General features: G+C 43.0%; 1 protein-coding gene across 3 annotated transcripts in view; it reads right to left on the reverse strand.

Annotated features, from left to right (window-relative positions):
• The window catches only part of LOC137270055 (protein sprint-like), a 120,507-nt gene that overhangs the window by 8,562 nt on the left and 99,090 nt on the right, over positions 1–12,855 (reverse strand). For all 3 annotated transcript variants that reach the window (XM_067803864.1, XM_067803865.1, XM_067803866.1), the window contains 7 exons: positions 4,545–4,711; positions 4,280–4,369; positions 3,999–4,114; positions 3,760–3,835; positions 3,248–3,379; positions 989–1,037; positions 679–878 (listed from right to left, as the gene is read on the reverse strand). In XM_067803864.1, the coding sequence (XP_067659965.1) occupies positions 679–878; positions 989–1,037; positions 3,248–3,379; positions 3,760–3,835; positions 3,999–4,114; positions 4,280–4,369; positions 4,545–4,711 (830 nt within the window). The remainder of the gene's footprint in view (positions 1–678; positions 879–988; positions 1,038–3,247; positions 3,380–3,759; positions 3,836–3,998; positions 4,115–4,279; positions 4,370–4,544; positions 4,712–12,855) is intronic.

A 12,855-nucleotide genomic window follows, 5' to 3' on the forward strand; every position in this document is an offset into this window, starting at 1 on the left:
CTACAGCTCACTAGGTACAGTGACAAATGATCAACCTATAACTCACTAGGTACAGTGACAAATGATCAACCTATAGCTCACTAGATACAAGGAAACGATCAACCTATAGATCACTAGGTACAGTGACAAATGATCAACCTATAACTCACTAGGTACAGTGACAAATGATCAACCTATAACTCACTAGGTACAGTGACAAATGATCAACCTATAGATCACTAGGTACAGTGACAAATGATCAACCTATAGGTCACTAGGTACAAGGAAACGATCAACCTACAGCTAACTAGGTACAGTGACAAATGATCAACCTATAACTCACTAGGTACAGTGACAAATGATCAACCTATAGCTCACTAGGTACAGTGACAAATGATCAACCTATAGATCACTAGGTACAGTGACAAATGATCAACCTATAGCTCACTAGGTACAAGGAAACGATCAACCTACAGCTAACTAGGTACAGTGACAAATGATCAACCTATAACTCACTAGGTACAGTGACAAATGATCAACCTATAGCTCACTAGGTACAATGACAACCAACCAACCAACATGTCACTATATACAGTGACAAACAATGAACCAAGGTCACTAGGTACAATGACAATCTTTACAGTGACAAATAATCAACCAACAGGTCACTAGGTACAAACAATGAAGCAATATACCCACCGGGTGACGTGCTCTGTGGCTCTCCTGTGTTTCCTGGAAGTTCTTGAGAACAAGGACGGCACTGCTGAGGGTAGTCAGATAGTAGCCACCCTCTCCTGTAAGCAAGGAGGGATGCAGCAAACCCCAGATGTACTCTGCCTCAATTTCTGCAGACACCAACCCACAATGCACCAGAACGTAAATCAACATAGGCAGGAAATCTGCAAAACAGAAAGGTACACTGGAGTATCCCTTGTGAAATAGATCTGAATCTACAACCACTGATAGCTTTACAAATGTCCTGAGATGACAGTGTCTTGTCAGTACCTACCATCCGCACCCATCGGTTGCTGAGTCATGGACAGCTGCTTCTGACGCACCTGCAACATTGAACATAAAGGTCAGCGACAGAGGTAAACTTTGTATCACACTGATTAAATAGATAAATTATGGTGTAACTACTAACCAATCATCCACTAAGTTGATAGTGAAAGTGACATTGTGAATGATACTCATGATCACTGGATACAACTCTTTAAAGATCACTGGATACAACTCTAAAGATCACATACACTCCTGCTTTGTCTAGTTCCCAAGCTACAACTTGTTTTCATAGATGTTGTCTGTCAAAATTACTTGGTGTCGTTAGGCCTTACTTGTTTGAGCCAGACGCTAGTGATAGTGCAAACAATGATCAGCCTCGCTGATCACGATTACGGTTAATTTCTTCAACCTAAACAGTGCTACATTAAAAAGAGTGGATGCAGTTATTTGAAAATATTCCCTGTAGTTCTTGTCTGATTGTAATAAAGTGTCAAAGCATCAGTGTTGGCTTTTTCAGGTTTTCTAATGCCTGAATGGCTTAATGACTGGTCAAAACTGATCCCATTTCTCTGTTGTTGTTTTTTTTAAACTCGATATTTAATCGTGTCATGTAAAAATATTAGGTATGATAACAAAAATTGACATTTGATTCATTTGTAAACTGAATACCACTACTTTGACATTGCAAGATAAATGAGAAAATGTATGTAGATAAATATATGTATATACACTTCAAGCACATGGCAAATGCTTATACGTGTATTGTATGTATTTCTTATAAAAGAATAAAGTTCTGTTTGTATCCTCAAAACAGTGTCGGCCCTTGTAATCCGTGTTAGGTGGTATAACCATACACATAATTTGTCATCATTCACTTGATGTTCAGTCAATAAATTTATAAGAGGTATAGTTAGTGGTAACGCCACTTAGATTACCCAAAAAAGGTCCCCATTTGACATTACTTGTGTCTGGATTGATCAAAGGATTTACTGATAAGACACTGATCGATTGATTACTTTTATGCAGATTTAAATGTGGATTTGTTGAAAGGTAGTGTTTATGTATGTACATTTACCAGTCTATACTGAATACACTCTGTCATGTCTGTGTCTGTGCAAAAACAACACCCTTCTTTCAAAGGATTAACTGCCAATACATTGATTGATTGCTCATTACTGGCTAAGTAAATTACTTCTTTAAAAGAATGAATGACATCATGCCATTCTTTGCCAGATGTGCTATATTGGGTGACCAGTGACACTATGCACCAATGTGAAATACATGAAATGCTAATTCTCTTTTCTGTATATTAGACTGTAAAAAGACATATCATTTGGAAAATCTACATATGAATGGCATATCCCTCGAACAAGGTAATAACTTGACATTGCTCCTATAACTGTAGTTTGTACTAACTTTAAGATCTGTATTTTGTTTTTAGTAAATTGTTGTAGCATTCAACAGAATCCTTGTTTTTGTCAAGAAGTGTAATGATACAGACAACATATACTAGGCCGGCATGTGAATTATGATTCACATTGGCAAACTATAGAATGTCATATAAACATATGAAGCACATTCCTGTTATACATTTGCTACAAGTATCAGCAGATAACTTCTTTTTATTAAATTCAAAATGCATACAAGTATGATTATGAAATAATTAGGATTATGAGACCAAATAAAAAGACGTACATTGACTAGTGTCTACATACTGGTGAGTGAATGTTTATAAACCAAGTGACTTTAGCAACTGAAAACAATTATCGCACAGTATTGTCACTTTGACCCCCCCACCTCCCATTGATGGAAGAAGTCGTTATGCTACAAGATGTTTCATTTTAAGCAAAAGTAGTTTTGATTTTCTTACTAGATGAAAACAAACCATAATCTCATACTTTAGCTCCTGACTTCACGAACGCTGTATACCACAAACACTGGTGGACTGGGGCACCTGTATACCGAGACACTGGTGGAATGGTGCACCTGTATTCCCTCATTCTGGTGCAAATGTATACTGAGACACTGGTGGACTGGGGCACCTGTATGCTCACACAGTGGTGGACTAGGGCACCTGTATACCCACACTGGTGGACTGGGGCACCTGTATATCCACACATTGGTGGACTTGGGGACCTGTATACCCACACTGGTGGAATGGTGCACCTGTATTCCCTCATTCTGGTGCAAATGTATACCGAGACACTGGTGGACTGGGGCACCTGTATGCTCACACACTGGTGGACTGGGGCACCTGTACACTTACACACTGGTATATGGTGGAGGTGGCTAACAGCAAATTCTCCAGCTTCTTCAAGGGCGAGTATGCCTTCTGCATCTTGTCCAGGTGATGCTTAATCAACTCCATGTCAGCCTGCTTTGGGGGCTGGATGCCAGTCTGGGGGACAGACGTATCAGTACAAGTGACTGTAGCCTTAAATGTACAACTGACTATAGGCATAAACATATAACTGACCACAGACCTAAACGTACAACTGACTACAGACATACATGCACAACTGACTACAGGCTTCAATGTACAACTGACTACCGGCACACACACACTGACCACAGGTACACGTAACTCACCAGACTTAAACATACAACTGACAAAAAACTTGAAGTTGCAACTGACCACAGACTTAAATGTACAGCTGACCCAATAACACATTGGTACACTTGTGACAGAATACATCTGTATAATCCAGCCTATTCAAATTCAATACAATACAACTGCAGTGGTTTAGATATGTAAATTCTAATCATGTCTCTCAATACCTTGATGCCGATCTCCTCTGGTGTTTTCGAACGGGCATACATGATATTCCTTGTCATCAGCTTCAAGCTTCCCGACCTGGAACAACATGGAAACATGGAAGAGGAAGCATTATTTATCCATCACAGGGAGGCAAGGACGACATTAAACATGGGGATTTACATCAGATTTTTGTGGACCAAAGTGAAGAATAAGATCACAGGACATGCTATAGCAAACTGGCTGTACACTATGTGTTTACCTGTTGTGTTCACGGACAAACAGCTTGTAGATGTGGTGTTTCACAGGTCGGAGGACACAGACGAGAAGGGCACCCTCAATGATTGCATCAATGTTCAGGAACTCATTGGCCCCTAGCTGGAGACAACAAAGAGATTCATAGTTCAACATCTGGTGCTTCAAATTGATGAAGTAACATGGCAGACTATGTTTAATGAATGCTGTATCACTGCAGATAGCTGATGACCAAATTTGGAGCAATCAAAACCCTCAGATTGTTGGACTACAACCATGGCTACTCACCCTGGTTCTCTCTCTCTCTATGAGTCCTTCCAACTCCCCTTCTCCATGTTTCACCAGGTAGTTCTTGATTCCTGTCATGAACTGCCGCACCTACAACACAACAGTTGCCATCAACACAATGCAAGAAGTGACTATATGTATTCCTATTGCTCATGACGTGACTACATGTGCCCTTATTGTTTGTAAGGTGACCATATGCACTCTCATTGTTTATGATGTGACTATATGCACTCCCACTGTTCGTGACATGGCTGTTTGTACTCACATTGCGCATGACATGGTGTGGGTTGCGTTCCTGACTTTCAAGTGTACACTGGATGAAATTGTCGATGGTGCTGCCAAATGTTGTGTTGTGGTCAACAGAGAGGCGGAAGATGTATTCGCGGATGTTGCCCCCAGGGTTGGAGGTGCTACTATGCCACGATGACTGAGCTAGAACAGAGAAACAAGAAAACATGAAAATGCTGACATTTCTAAAAGCTGAACAGATTGAGAGTTTTGACAAAAAATATTTGATGGTTTAGGAGCTTTGACTATCTCTATTTTAAGTAAATTGTCCTTGTCATCAAGAAAACCCAAAAATATATTAAAAAAAGACAACATCCCAAATCCAGTGCACTAGTCACTCTCTCTTTTTTTAATACTTATTAAAATCTAAATATTTTAGATATTTACATACTTACCTTACCATAGGACTTATGCATATTACCTCAAGCAATGCTTAAAAGAGATCAGACAATTGTTGATACACCATTCTACCGAATGGCTACCTCATGTATCGACGAGTGTATAGGAACGGAAGTGACGCTATCTCACTATTCGCACATGCGCAAACAATCCAAAACTTCACTATTACTGAAAATGAAATGAGTCCAAAGAAGTCCAGAGTGGGGAGGAAAAAACATCCATCGTTGGGTGGGTGTAACCTCCCTATGGTAAGGTAAGTATGTAAATATCTATAATATTTAGATTTTAATACATTTTTAACTTACCTTACCATAGGGCTTATGCATAAGAATTTGACAGATAGGATGGCGGTGTCGGACTTCAGAGGACCAAGCAATGATGAATCAATCTTGTCGGAATAAAGGCAAAACCGAGGAGGCTAGCTGACAACTGGAATGAGAGAAAGATAGTAATCCTCAGTAAAACCAACTCCAAACAAGCAACTATGAAAACATTTCACCAAACCACACACCTCCTTAAGACGCCAAGGTAAGAAATTCATAATTACCTAGTGGGTGGAAGGTCAGGTGAGTTGCTGAGCTACCACCAAAGGCCCGAAAGACTGCAATCCCTCCACATCTTCGACAGCAACATCCCGAATGTAATGGCTTGCGAAAACTGTGGAAGATCACCAAAAACATCCTTCCATAACTGCTGGAACAGAACAATTCCTGTGCAAAGCCATGGTGGACACCAAAGCTCGAATTTCATGTGGGTTGCTGGCAGAATAGTGGCCCATAACCACAATGCTATTGTATTCCTGGACACTTCTGCTTTTACTGACGCAGAAAATGGAATAAACAGTCTTTTCCGAGTCCATCTTCTAGATCCTGACATGAAAATGTATATTTTCAATGCCCGCACAGGACAAAGAAGTAGTTCTTCAGAGTCCTGAGAGCCTACAATGGTTGACAATGGAGGAATGGAAAACAATCTGTCCCGTTGTACAGGGAGCTGATTCTTTGCGACAAAATCCCATAAGAGCCCTAAGCCCGACCATGCGGAGTCTGCTCAAACTTGACACGGGTGACATCCAAAGTGTGAATTTCACTAACCCTAGCTGCAGTGGCTAGCGCCAACAGAAAAACTGTCTTCTTTGAAAGGTTCTCAAAAGACACTTGCTCCAAGGGTTCATAAGGAGGGCCCTGGAGATGGTCTAAAACAATGTTCAAATCCCCGGCAGCAGGACGAAAGTTCACTTTTTGATCCTCCAACCAAAAAGCTTTTAACAAGGCGAGGAGTTCTGGCACCTTGGAAACTTGCCGGTCGCACTTGACTGCTAAAACAGAGTTCAGTGCTGATAAATACGTCGCAATGGTACTACCTCGCAAGTGTTTAGATTTTCTTAAGCATAGAAAAAATTCTGCCAGAAACTGAGGAGAAGCTGACAACAGATTCTGCTTCTTAAGAGTACAAAATTTCTCAAATGACATCAACTTGTTGTCGTAAAGAGATGTCGTAGATACCCAGTGCACACACGCAATGACCTTTGCCACCTGAGTAGAATAACCCTTAGCTCTTAAAGCTTTCTGCAAATGGTCCAGATGTGAACTGGATCAGGATGGGGGAGACGGCTGTGTGGATGACGGAGTAACTGCGGCCTTTGATCTTGGCCACCACCACTAGTAGAAGTACTGGTGGAGGGAACGCATACGCATCCAGCCCTTCCCATGACAGGGATGTGGCGTCTGTCGCCTAAGCCAGTGGATCCGGTACGGGGGACATGTACAAGGGAAGTTGATTGTTGAGGCTTGTCGCGAACACGTCGATGAGCGGCTGACCATGTTGTTGACACAACAGACGAAATGCCTCCGGGTGTAACATCCACTCGATGGTCTGCCGGGTCTGGACAGGGCGTCTGCCAGTACGTTTCTGCATCCCGGGATGTGACGAACCTGAACTCGGACATTGCCATCATCGGGAATGTTGGCCAGCTGAAACATCTGCTCCAACACCCGTCAAGATCCTGTGGTGCCCCGATTCCGAATCACCCAGACGACCGTGGAATTGTCGGAAGCTATCAGTAGCCATGTGTTCTGCAAAATTGACATCCAATGCTGAACCACGAGAATGACCGCTTGAAACTCCAGGCTGTTGATATGCCACCTGCGTTAGACATCAGACCACAGCCCTGAGACTGTCTGACCATTGAGGTGAGTGCCCAAACATAGAAGGGAACTCGACAAAGAGTTCGTGGTCAGGTTTCAAGTCTGTCAAGGAGATGCCGACACAAATGTTTGACTCTAGAGTCCACCATCGAAGATACCGGTGAAGATGGTCTGGCAGAGGGAACTTGATCGTCGAAGGTCGTCGGCTTGTATGTACGGAAGGAGAAAGTGCTGAAACGGCCGAAGCATCAGACGACCCCGTAGCGTCAGGTCTTGAGCCGACGTGAGAAGGCCTAGCAGGGACTGCCACTCCCTGAGAGACATCGGCTGAGTGAGTCCACGATCCGCGAAGGCAGCTAGCTTGTCCCAACGCGCTGTTGGGATTCTGACAAGGTTGGAGTGAGTCAGAAACAGGCCCCCGATGAACGTCAACTCCTGGAATGGTTCCATATGGGACTTCTCTCTGTTGACAATCCATCCCAGTTGTTCGAGGAGATGCGTGCAACTGTCTGCGTAGCCATGATTGAGAAGACAGTCATCTATTTAAGGATCAAAATCGATATTCCGGAGATGTAGAAAACGGGTGATCAGTGTGATACGAGTGAATAGCCACGGGGCCGTGGAAATGCCATATGGGAGTACCTTCCATTGGTAGTGACTGTTGTCGAACACAAACTGCTGGAACTTCCTGTGCGGCCAGTAAATCGGGACATAGAGATAAGTGTCCTGCAGGTCTAGACTGGCTAGCCATGACCTGGGCCTGAGCGTGGCCCGCAGTTGTCCCAGAGAGATCATGCGGAAGTGCGGTGGGTCATTAAGGTACAGCCTGTTTAACGTTGCCATGTTATGTATCATGCGCATTTTCCCAGAATCCTTCTTGGGTATGAGGAAAATGGGTGAGTAGAACTCCGGGGACTGTTGGGTGTCTCGCACTGTCTCTATAGCGTTCTTGTTTAAAAACGCTTGAATGCTCTCGGTTAGAAGTACACTTCGGGTTGGAGAATACACACGTGACTGGGGCGTCGATGTCAGAGGCAGCGACACGGTAAGAGGAAGCTTGTAACCGGTCCAAAGGATGCTGGTAACGCACAGATCTTCTAGAAATGTCCAGTTCCTCCAAAAGATCCCTAATCTCCCGCCTGCAGGAGTGGGTCGCATCGGGACAACTAGGGGTGGGAGGTCCCAGTTGCACTGGACCAAACCAACGTGCAGAGTAGGGGCGCTCTGCTGGGTGTGGTAGGAGGCTCCCGGGAGTGCTCAGGTGCATGGGGCTGTCCATCATAGATAGATGGATAGCTATCGGGATGAGAAAGGTGCCCTAAACAGCTTACGCTTAAACTCTTCCAGCCAGTTACAAGGTCAAGAAAACTGCAGTGTGGAACTGCTGTCGTCTTCGCAAGAGCCAACAGGTGCGCCCCACAAGTCATACAGAACTTTGTCCTGCCACTAAAATAGTGTCGACAAGTGATCCACCCGAGAGGCATTCCCTTCCGTAAGATCCCAGGTGGCTGCCGACGTTGCAGACGCCAAAGCTGAAATGGGTATAAGCATTCTTTTTCAACTCTGTGTCAGTGGACAACAATCTGGAGTCTTGAACTCTGTATGAATTCTGTGGCGAACTTGTCAACCGTTTCAGTGATTCGTTGTGAGCCGCTCCACTGACTGCAAAGTCTAAACTGTGTATCTTATAATCGCTCTTTTTAGATGTTGGTGTCTTGATCGTAGATGACAGGGACCACTTAGCAAAATCCGCATCCAAGGAAGCAATCGCGTCTGCCACCATTGGATGTAGGGGAATAAGTAGTTCTGGCGAAAACTGTATTGCCTTCTGATCGTCTGTACCAGGAGACGGGGAGGGACAGTCTGGAAGCCTGTCAGCGATCCAGTCATAGACCGCTGAAGGAAGTAAATAAGTGCCGCTATCATCTGAGTCAGGAGCATCGTCATTATTGTCTGGAGAGAAAAACCTTTCCTCAATGTCGTCCCAAGAAACCAAGTGACTGTGATGCCGGTGGCCAGCCGTTGAGGTAGATGACTGAGGCTCCATATCAGCACATAGACGAGTGTCAGGGGAGCATGATTTGAGGCGCCTCTGTGAACGATGAGATGACGGTGTCCTAGAACTGCTTTGGCATCTAGAATAAGTCGGTGATCTGGAACATTGATCCCTATCTGACAAACAACGAGGGGAAAGAGATCGAGAACGGGAGCGATGCCGGTAACCATGACGATGGCTTTTGGAGCCACGACGGAATCTTGGAGTATTTGAGCGAGTACGCTCCTCCATAAGCTGCTGATAGAGCATCTCTTCCCGAGAGATAGTAGCGGTAGGCATGCGCTTGGGAATAGTGTCACAGAAGGGGATAGGGAAGTGGCAGACGAAAGCGATGGCGTCGTAATAGGTGTTGGCATTGCTGCTGTGGACAATGTATCATCCAAGGGTGCAGCTACAGGCATCAGCGTCGCGTCGGGAGCGTAGAACATAGCGTAGCAATCAATGCCGATGATGGCGCTGGGTCAGCGCTCGAGTGTAGCAGGGTTCTCAGCAACTTCTGTACCTCCAAGTGAGTGAGGACGTCTGGGTGAGAAAGATCAACAAATGAATCCGAAGGGCGCTGCAATCCAGGCATCGGGTCCAAAGGTGATGGTGATGGTTGGTTATCCGGTGTCTGTGCAAGCGAAGATTGTGAAAACAGCAAAGAAGCTGGGGACGACATTTTCCGTTTTCTCTGAGAAAAACGTTTCTTCTTAGCCGATAAGTAGGCCTTGAATTCCTGTACAGTAAGAGATAAACAATGATGGCAGTGCTCACAGAGTGTGCAAAATTGTCAAGTCATCATAAAGCTGCAACATGCAGAAAAAGCTAACAAAATTGAAAACCACGCCATAAAGAAATGGTTAACATAGTAGAAAATAGAGCAACACCCCTGTAGAACAAATGAGCACGCCCTAACGACGAGACAACAGAGAGAAACCAACATGGCTGCCCCCACTGAAACACGCAAGGCATACAAAGAACAGCGATAAAATGGATAAAAAACCCAAGTTATACACATAGCAAAGCACACTGGCAAAGGAAACAGTTTGGAGACCAACCGTTACCCACATGTACGAAGAAATGAGACAAATAACAAGGGAGAGCTGAATATAACGATGTGAGTCAAAGACACGAGGTAGCCAGGTAAGTGAAGTTAAATTACTGCAAACTTCACCACCACTAAGGGAAAAACAGTAGAAAAACCATACCTACCAGTGCAAAAACAACTTTAATATCAAACAGTAGCAAAAATCAAATGAAAACACGTCTGACGTGTGGGACGATTTAAGTAAAAGTGAAGTTTTGATTGTTCGCATATGTGCCAGTAGTGAGATCGCGTCACTTCCGTTCCTATACACTCGTCGATACATGAGGTAGCCATTCGGTAGAATGGCGTATCAACGACTGTCTGATCTCTTCTAAACGATACTTGAGGTAATATGCATAAGCCCTATGGTAAGGTATGTTAAAAATTTAATGGTCCAAAAGGGATTTTTAAATATAAGCGGGGACAGATGGGGATGAAAGCTAGTGTATAAATCAGGATAAATATTTATTGATATTTTCAGTCTACATACTCTTTCTTAACCTGACACATTGTTATTGTTTGAACAATAGGTGGTGGGCTCAAACCAAATGTGTAATCTGTCACCTGCTTGAACAAATTGTGCCACTGATGCCCTGAGTTGTACTGTATAACTGGGGTAATATGCTTTCACTTGTCTTTATGGCACAGTAACCTGACTTTTAATGTGATCTTTGGTGATTTCTGTTCGCTCTGCCATAGAGGGCTAGGGTGGAGGTTATATGACTATAATGTCTTGTGGACTAGAAGCTAATGGAGGAGACAGTTCGGTAGTAGTGTTCCCTGAAAGAGGATTAAATAACCTCTCCATTTTCACGTTGACTAAAGAAAAACATTGTGTGTTGGAAGTTAAAGTAACTAGTAAGCTGTAAGTACTTGGTTTAGAACCTAAATGGAAAAGCCTCTTCTGCTGATGCAAGGTGCCAGAAGAGGAAGCAGAACTGCTGTGACATTATCCCTTTTGACCATAGTTGTCACACAAAACAGTGCCGCCAGACACAGTCTTATGTTTAACCCCGGCTGAGATGACAAGTAATTAGCTTCTTCAGCAATGTAGCTGTATCTCATCCTCAGATCTTGCAAACTGACCAAAGCTCTTCCATTATCATGGAAGATCTGTGAAGAATGAAACAGATTGCTGTACCTGATTATCCTCATTCAGTAATGCTGTGTATACTATGTTCCAGACCTAAGTTTCTGACAGGGATGAAGCTGTTCTGAATGTAGGATGTTGAATTCAATTTGATTAGTTTGGAAGTATTTGTTGGTTTCCACCAGGTGTGGAAACCATTCTTGATGCTCAGTGCGGTTCAAGTCAGAATCAGTTTAAAGTTCTTTGAAAAATCTTCAGTAAGATATGAACATATGAACACCCAATCCTGCTCCTGTGTGGATAGAAAAGCTTTGATATGGAGCATCCATTCTGTTGACATGGTTTGGCTGGTATGCTAGCACAACTGATGCTCCTGGAATGTGTGTTGCTTTGCTTTCAAAATCACTGATCTGGTTGTGAATTGAAGATTTTTGTAGAAAGCTAAAACTAAGTTGCATGATCAGCTCATGAGAAACCTGGCTCTATGCTCCTGTGTCAGTAGTTGAGTACATGTCCTTCACGTTCTGTATACTAGAACAAGAGTCATCAGAAGACATCCCCCCCCGCCCACACATACTTGAAAGTTACAGTTACTTGATGAGTTTTAGACTAAGTCTGAATCATTTCTATGGAAATCATGAAAAATATAAAGGCCATATATCTGTAGCAAAAGGCACCTCTTCAGGATCTGACTCAAATATCTGCCAAGATCTGTTGATATCAAATGGTTTTTGAGTTGTGCTCTGGAAACGAAGCTCATCACTCCATATTGAGACTAAGTCCGAATCGTTTCTATGGAAACCCAGAAAATGATAAATCACAAAAACCTGTAAATAGCAAAAGGTACCATGTTGGGGTCTGCCACACATATCTACCAAGTTTTACTGACAGACATTCTGCTCCAGAAACGAAGCCCATCCCTCCATTTTGAAACGAAAAAATAAATCACAAAATCATTTACATAGCACAAGGCACCACTTTAAGTTCTGGCTGATATGTCTACCAAGTTTTGCAGAAAAATATTGAACGGTTTTGAATTCTGCTCCGGAAACAAAGCCCATCCCCACCAATAGACTAAGACCAAAACGTTTCATGGAAAAACAAAAACAAATAAAAATCCCACAAATCTGTAAATAGCAAAAGGCACAACCATAGGTTCAGATTATTGTATCTATCAATTTTGGTCTAAAAACATTGAACGGTTTTTGAGTTATGGTCTGGAAACAAAATGATAACGGATGGATGGACTGATGGAGTGACAGACAGACTGACGACGTGTTGACTATATCCCACAGCATTACATGCTGAGGGGACAAAAATGACCTTCATCCAGGATTCTTGGCATCTGAATTGATCTCATTAACACCTAATCTTTGCAAGTCTTGAAGTCACAATGTATAATTACGCCAAGAACTTAATGCCATACATGAAAAATAGACAGTGTATATGATTTGATTATCAAAAATACAATATCCATGCCTAACACTTTACATGACCTACATAATTTCGATGGGAAGACTCTAATGA

Source organism: Haliotis asinina, unplaced genomic scaffold, assembly GCF_037392515.1.
Source record: "Haliotis asinina isolate JCU_RB_2024 unplaced genomic scaffold, JCU_Hal_asi_v2 scaffold_27, whole genome shotgun sequence".
Taxonomy (NCBI): Eukaryota; Metazoa; Mollusca; class Gastropoda; order Lepetellida; family Haliotidae; genus Haliotis; species Haliotis asinina.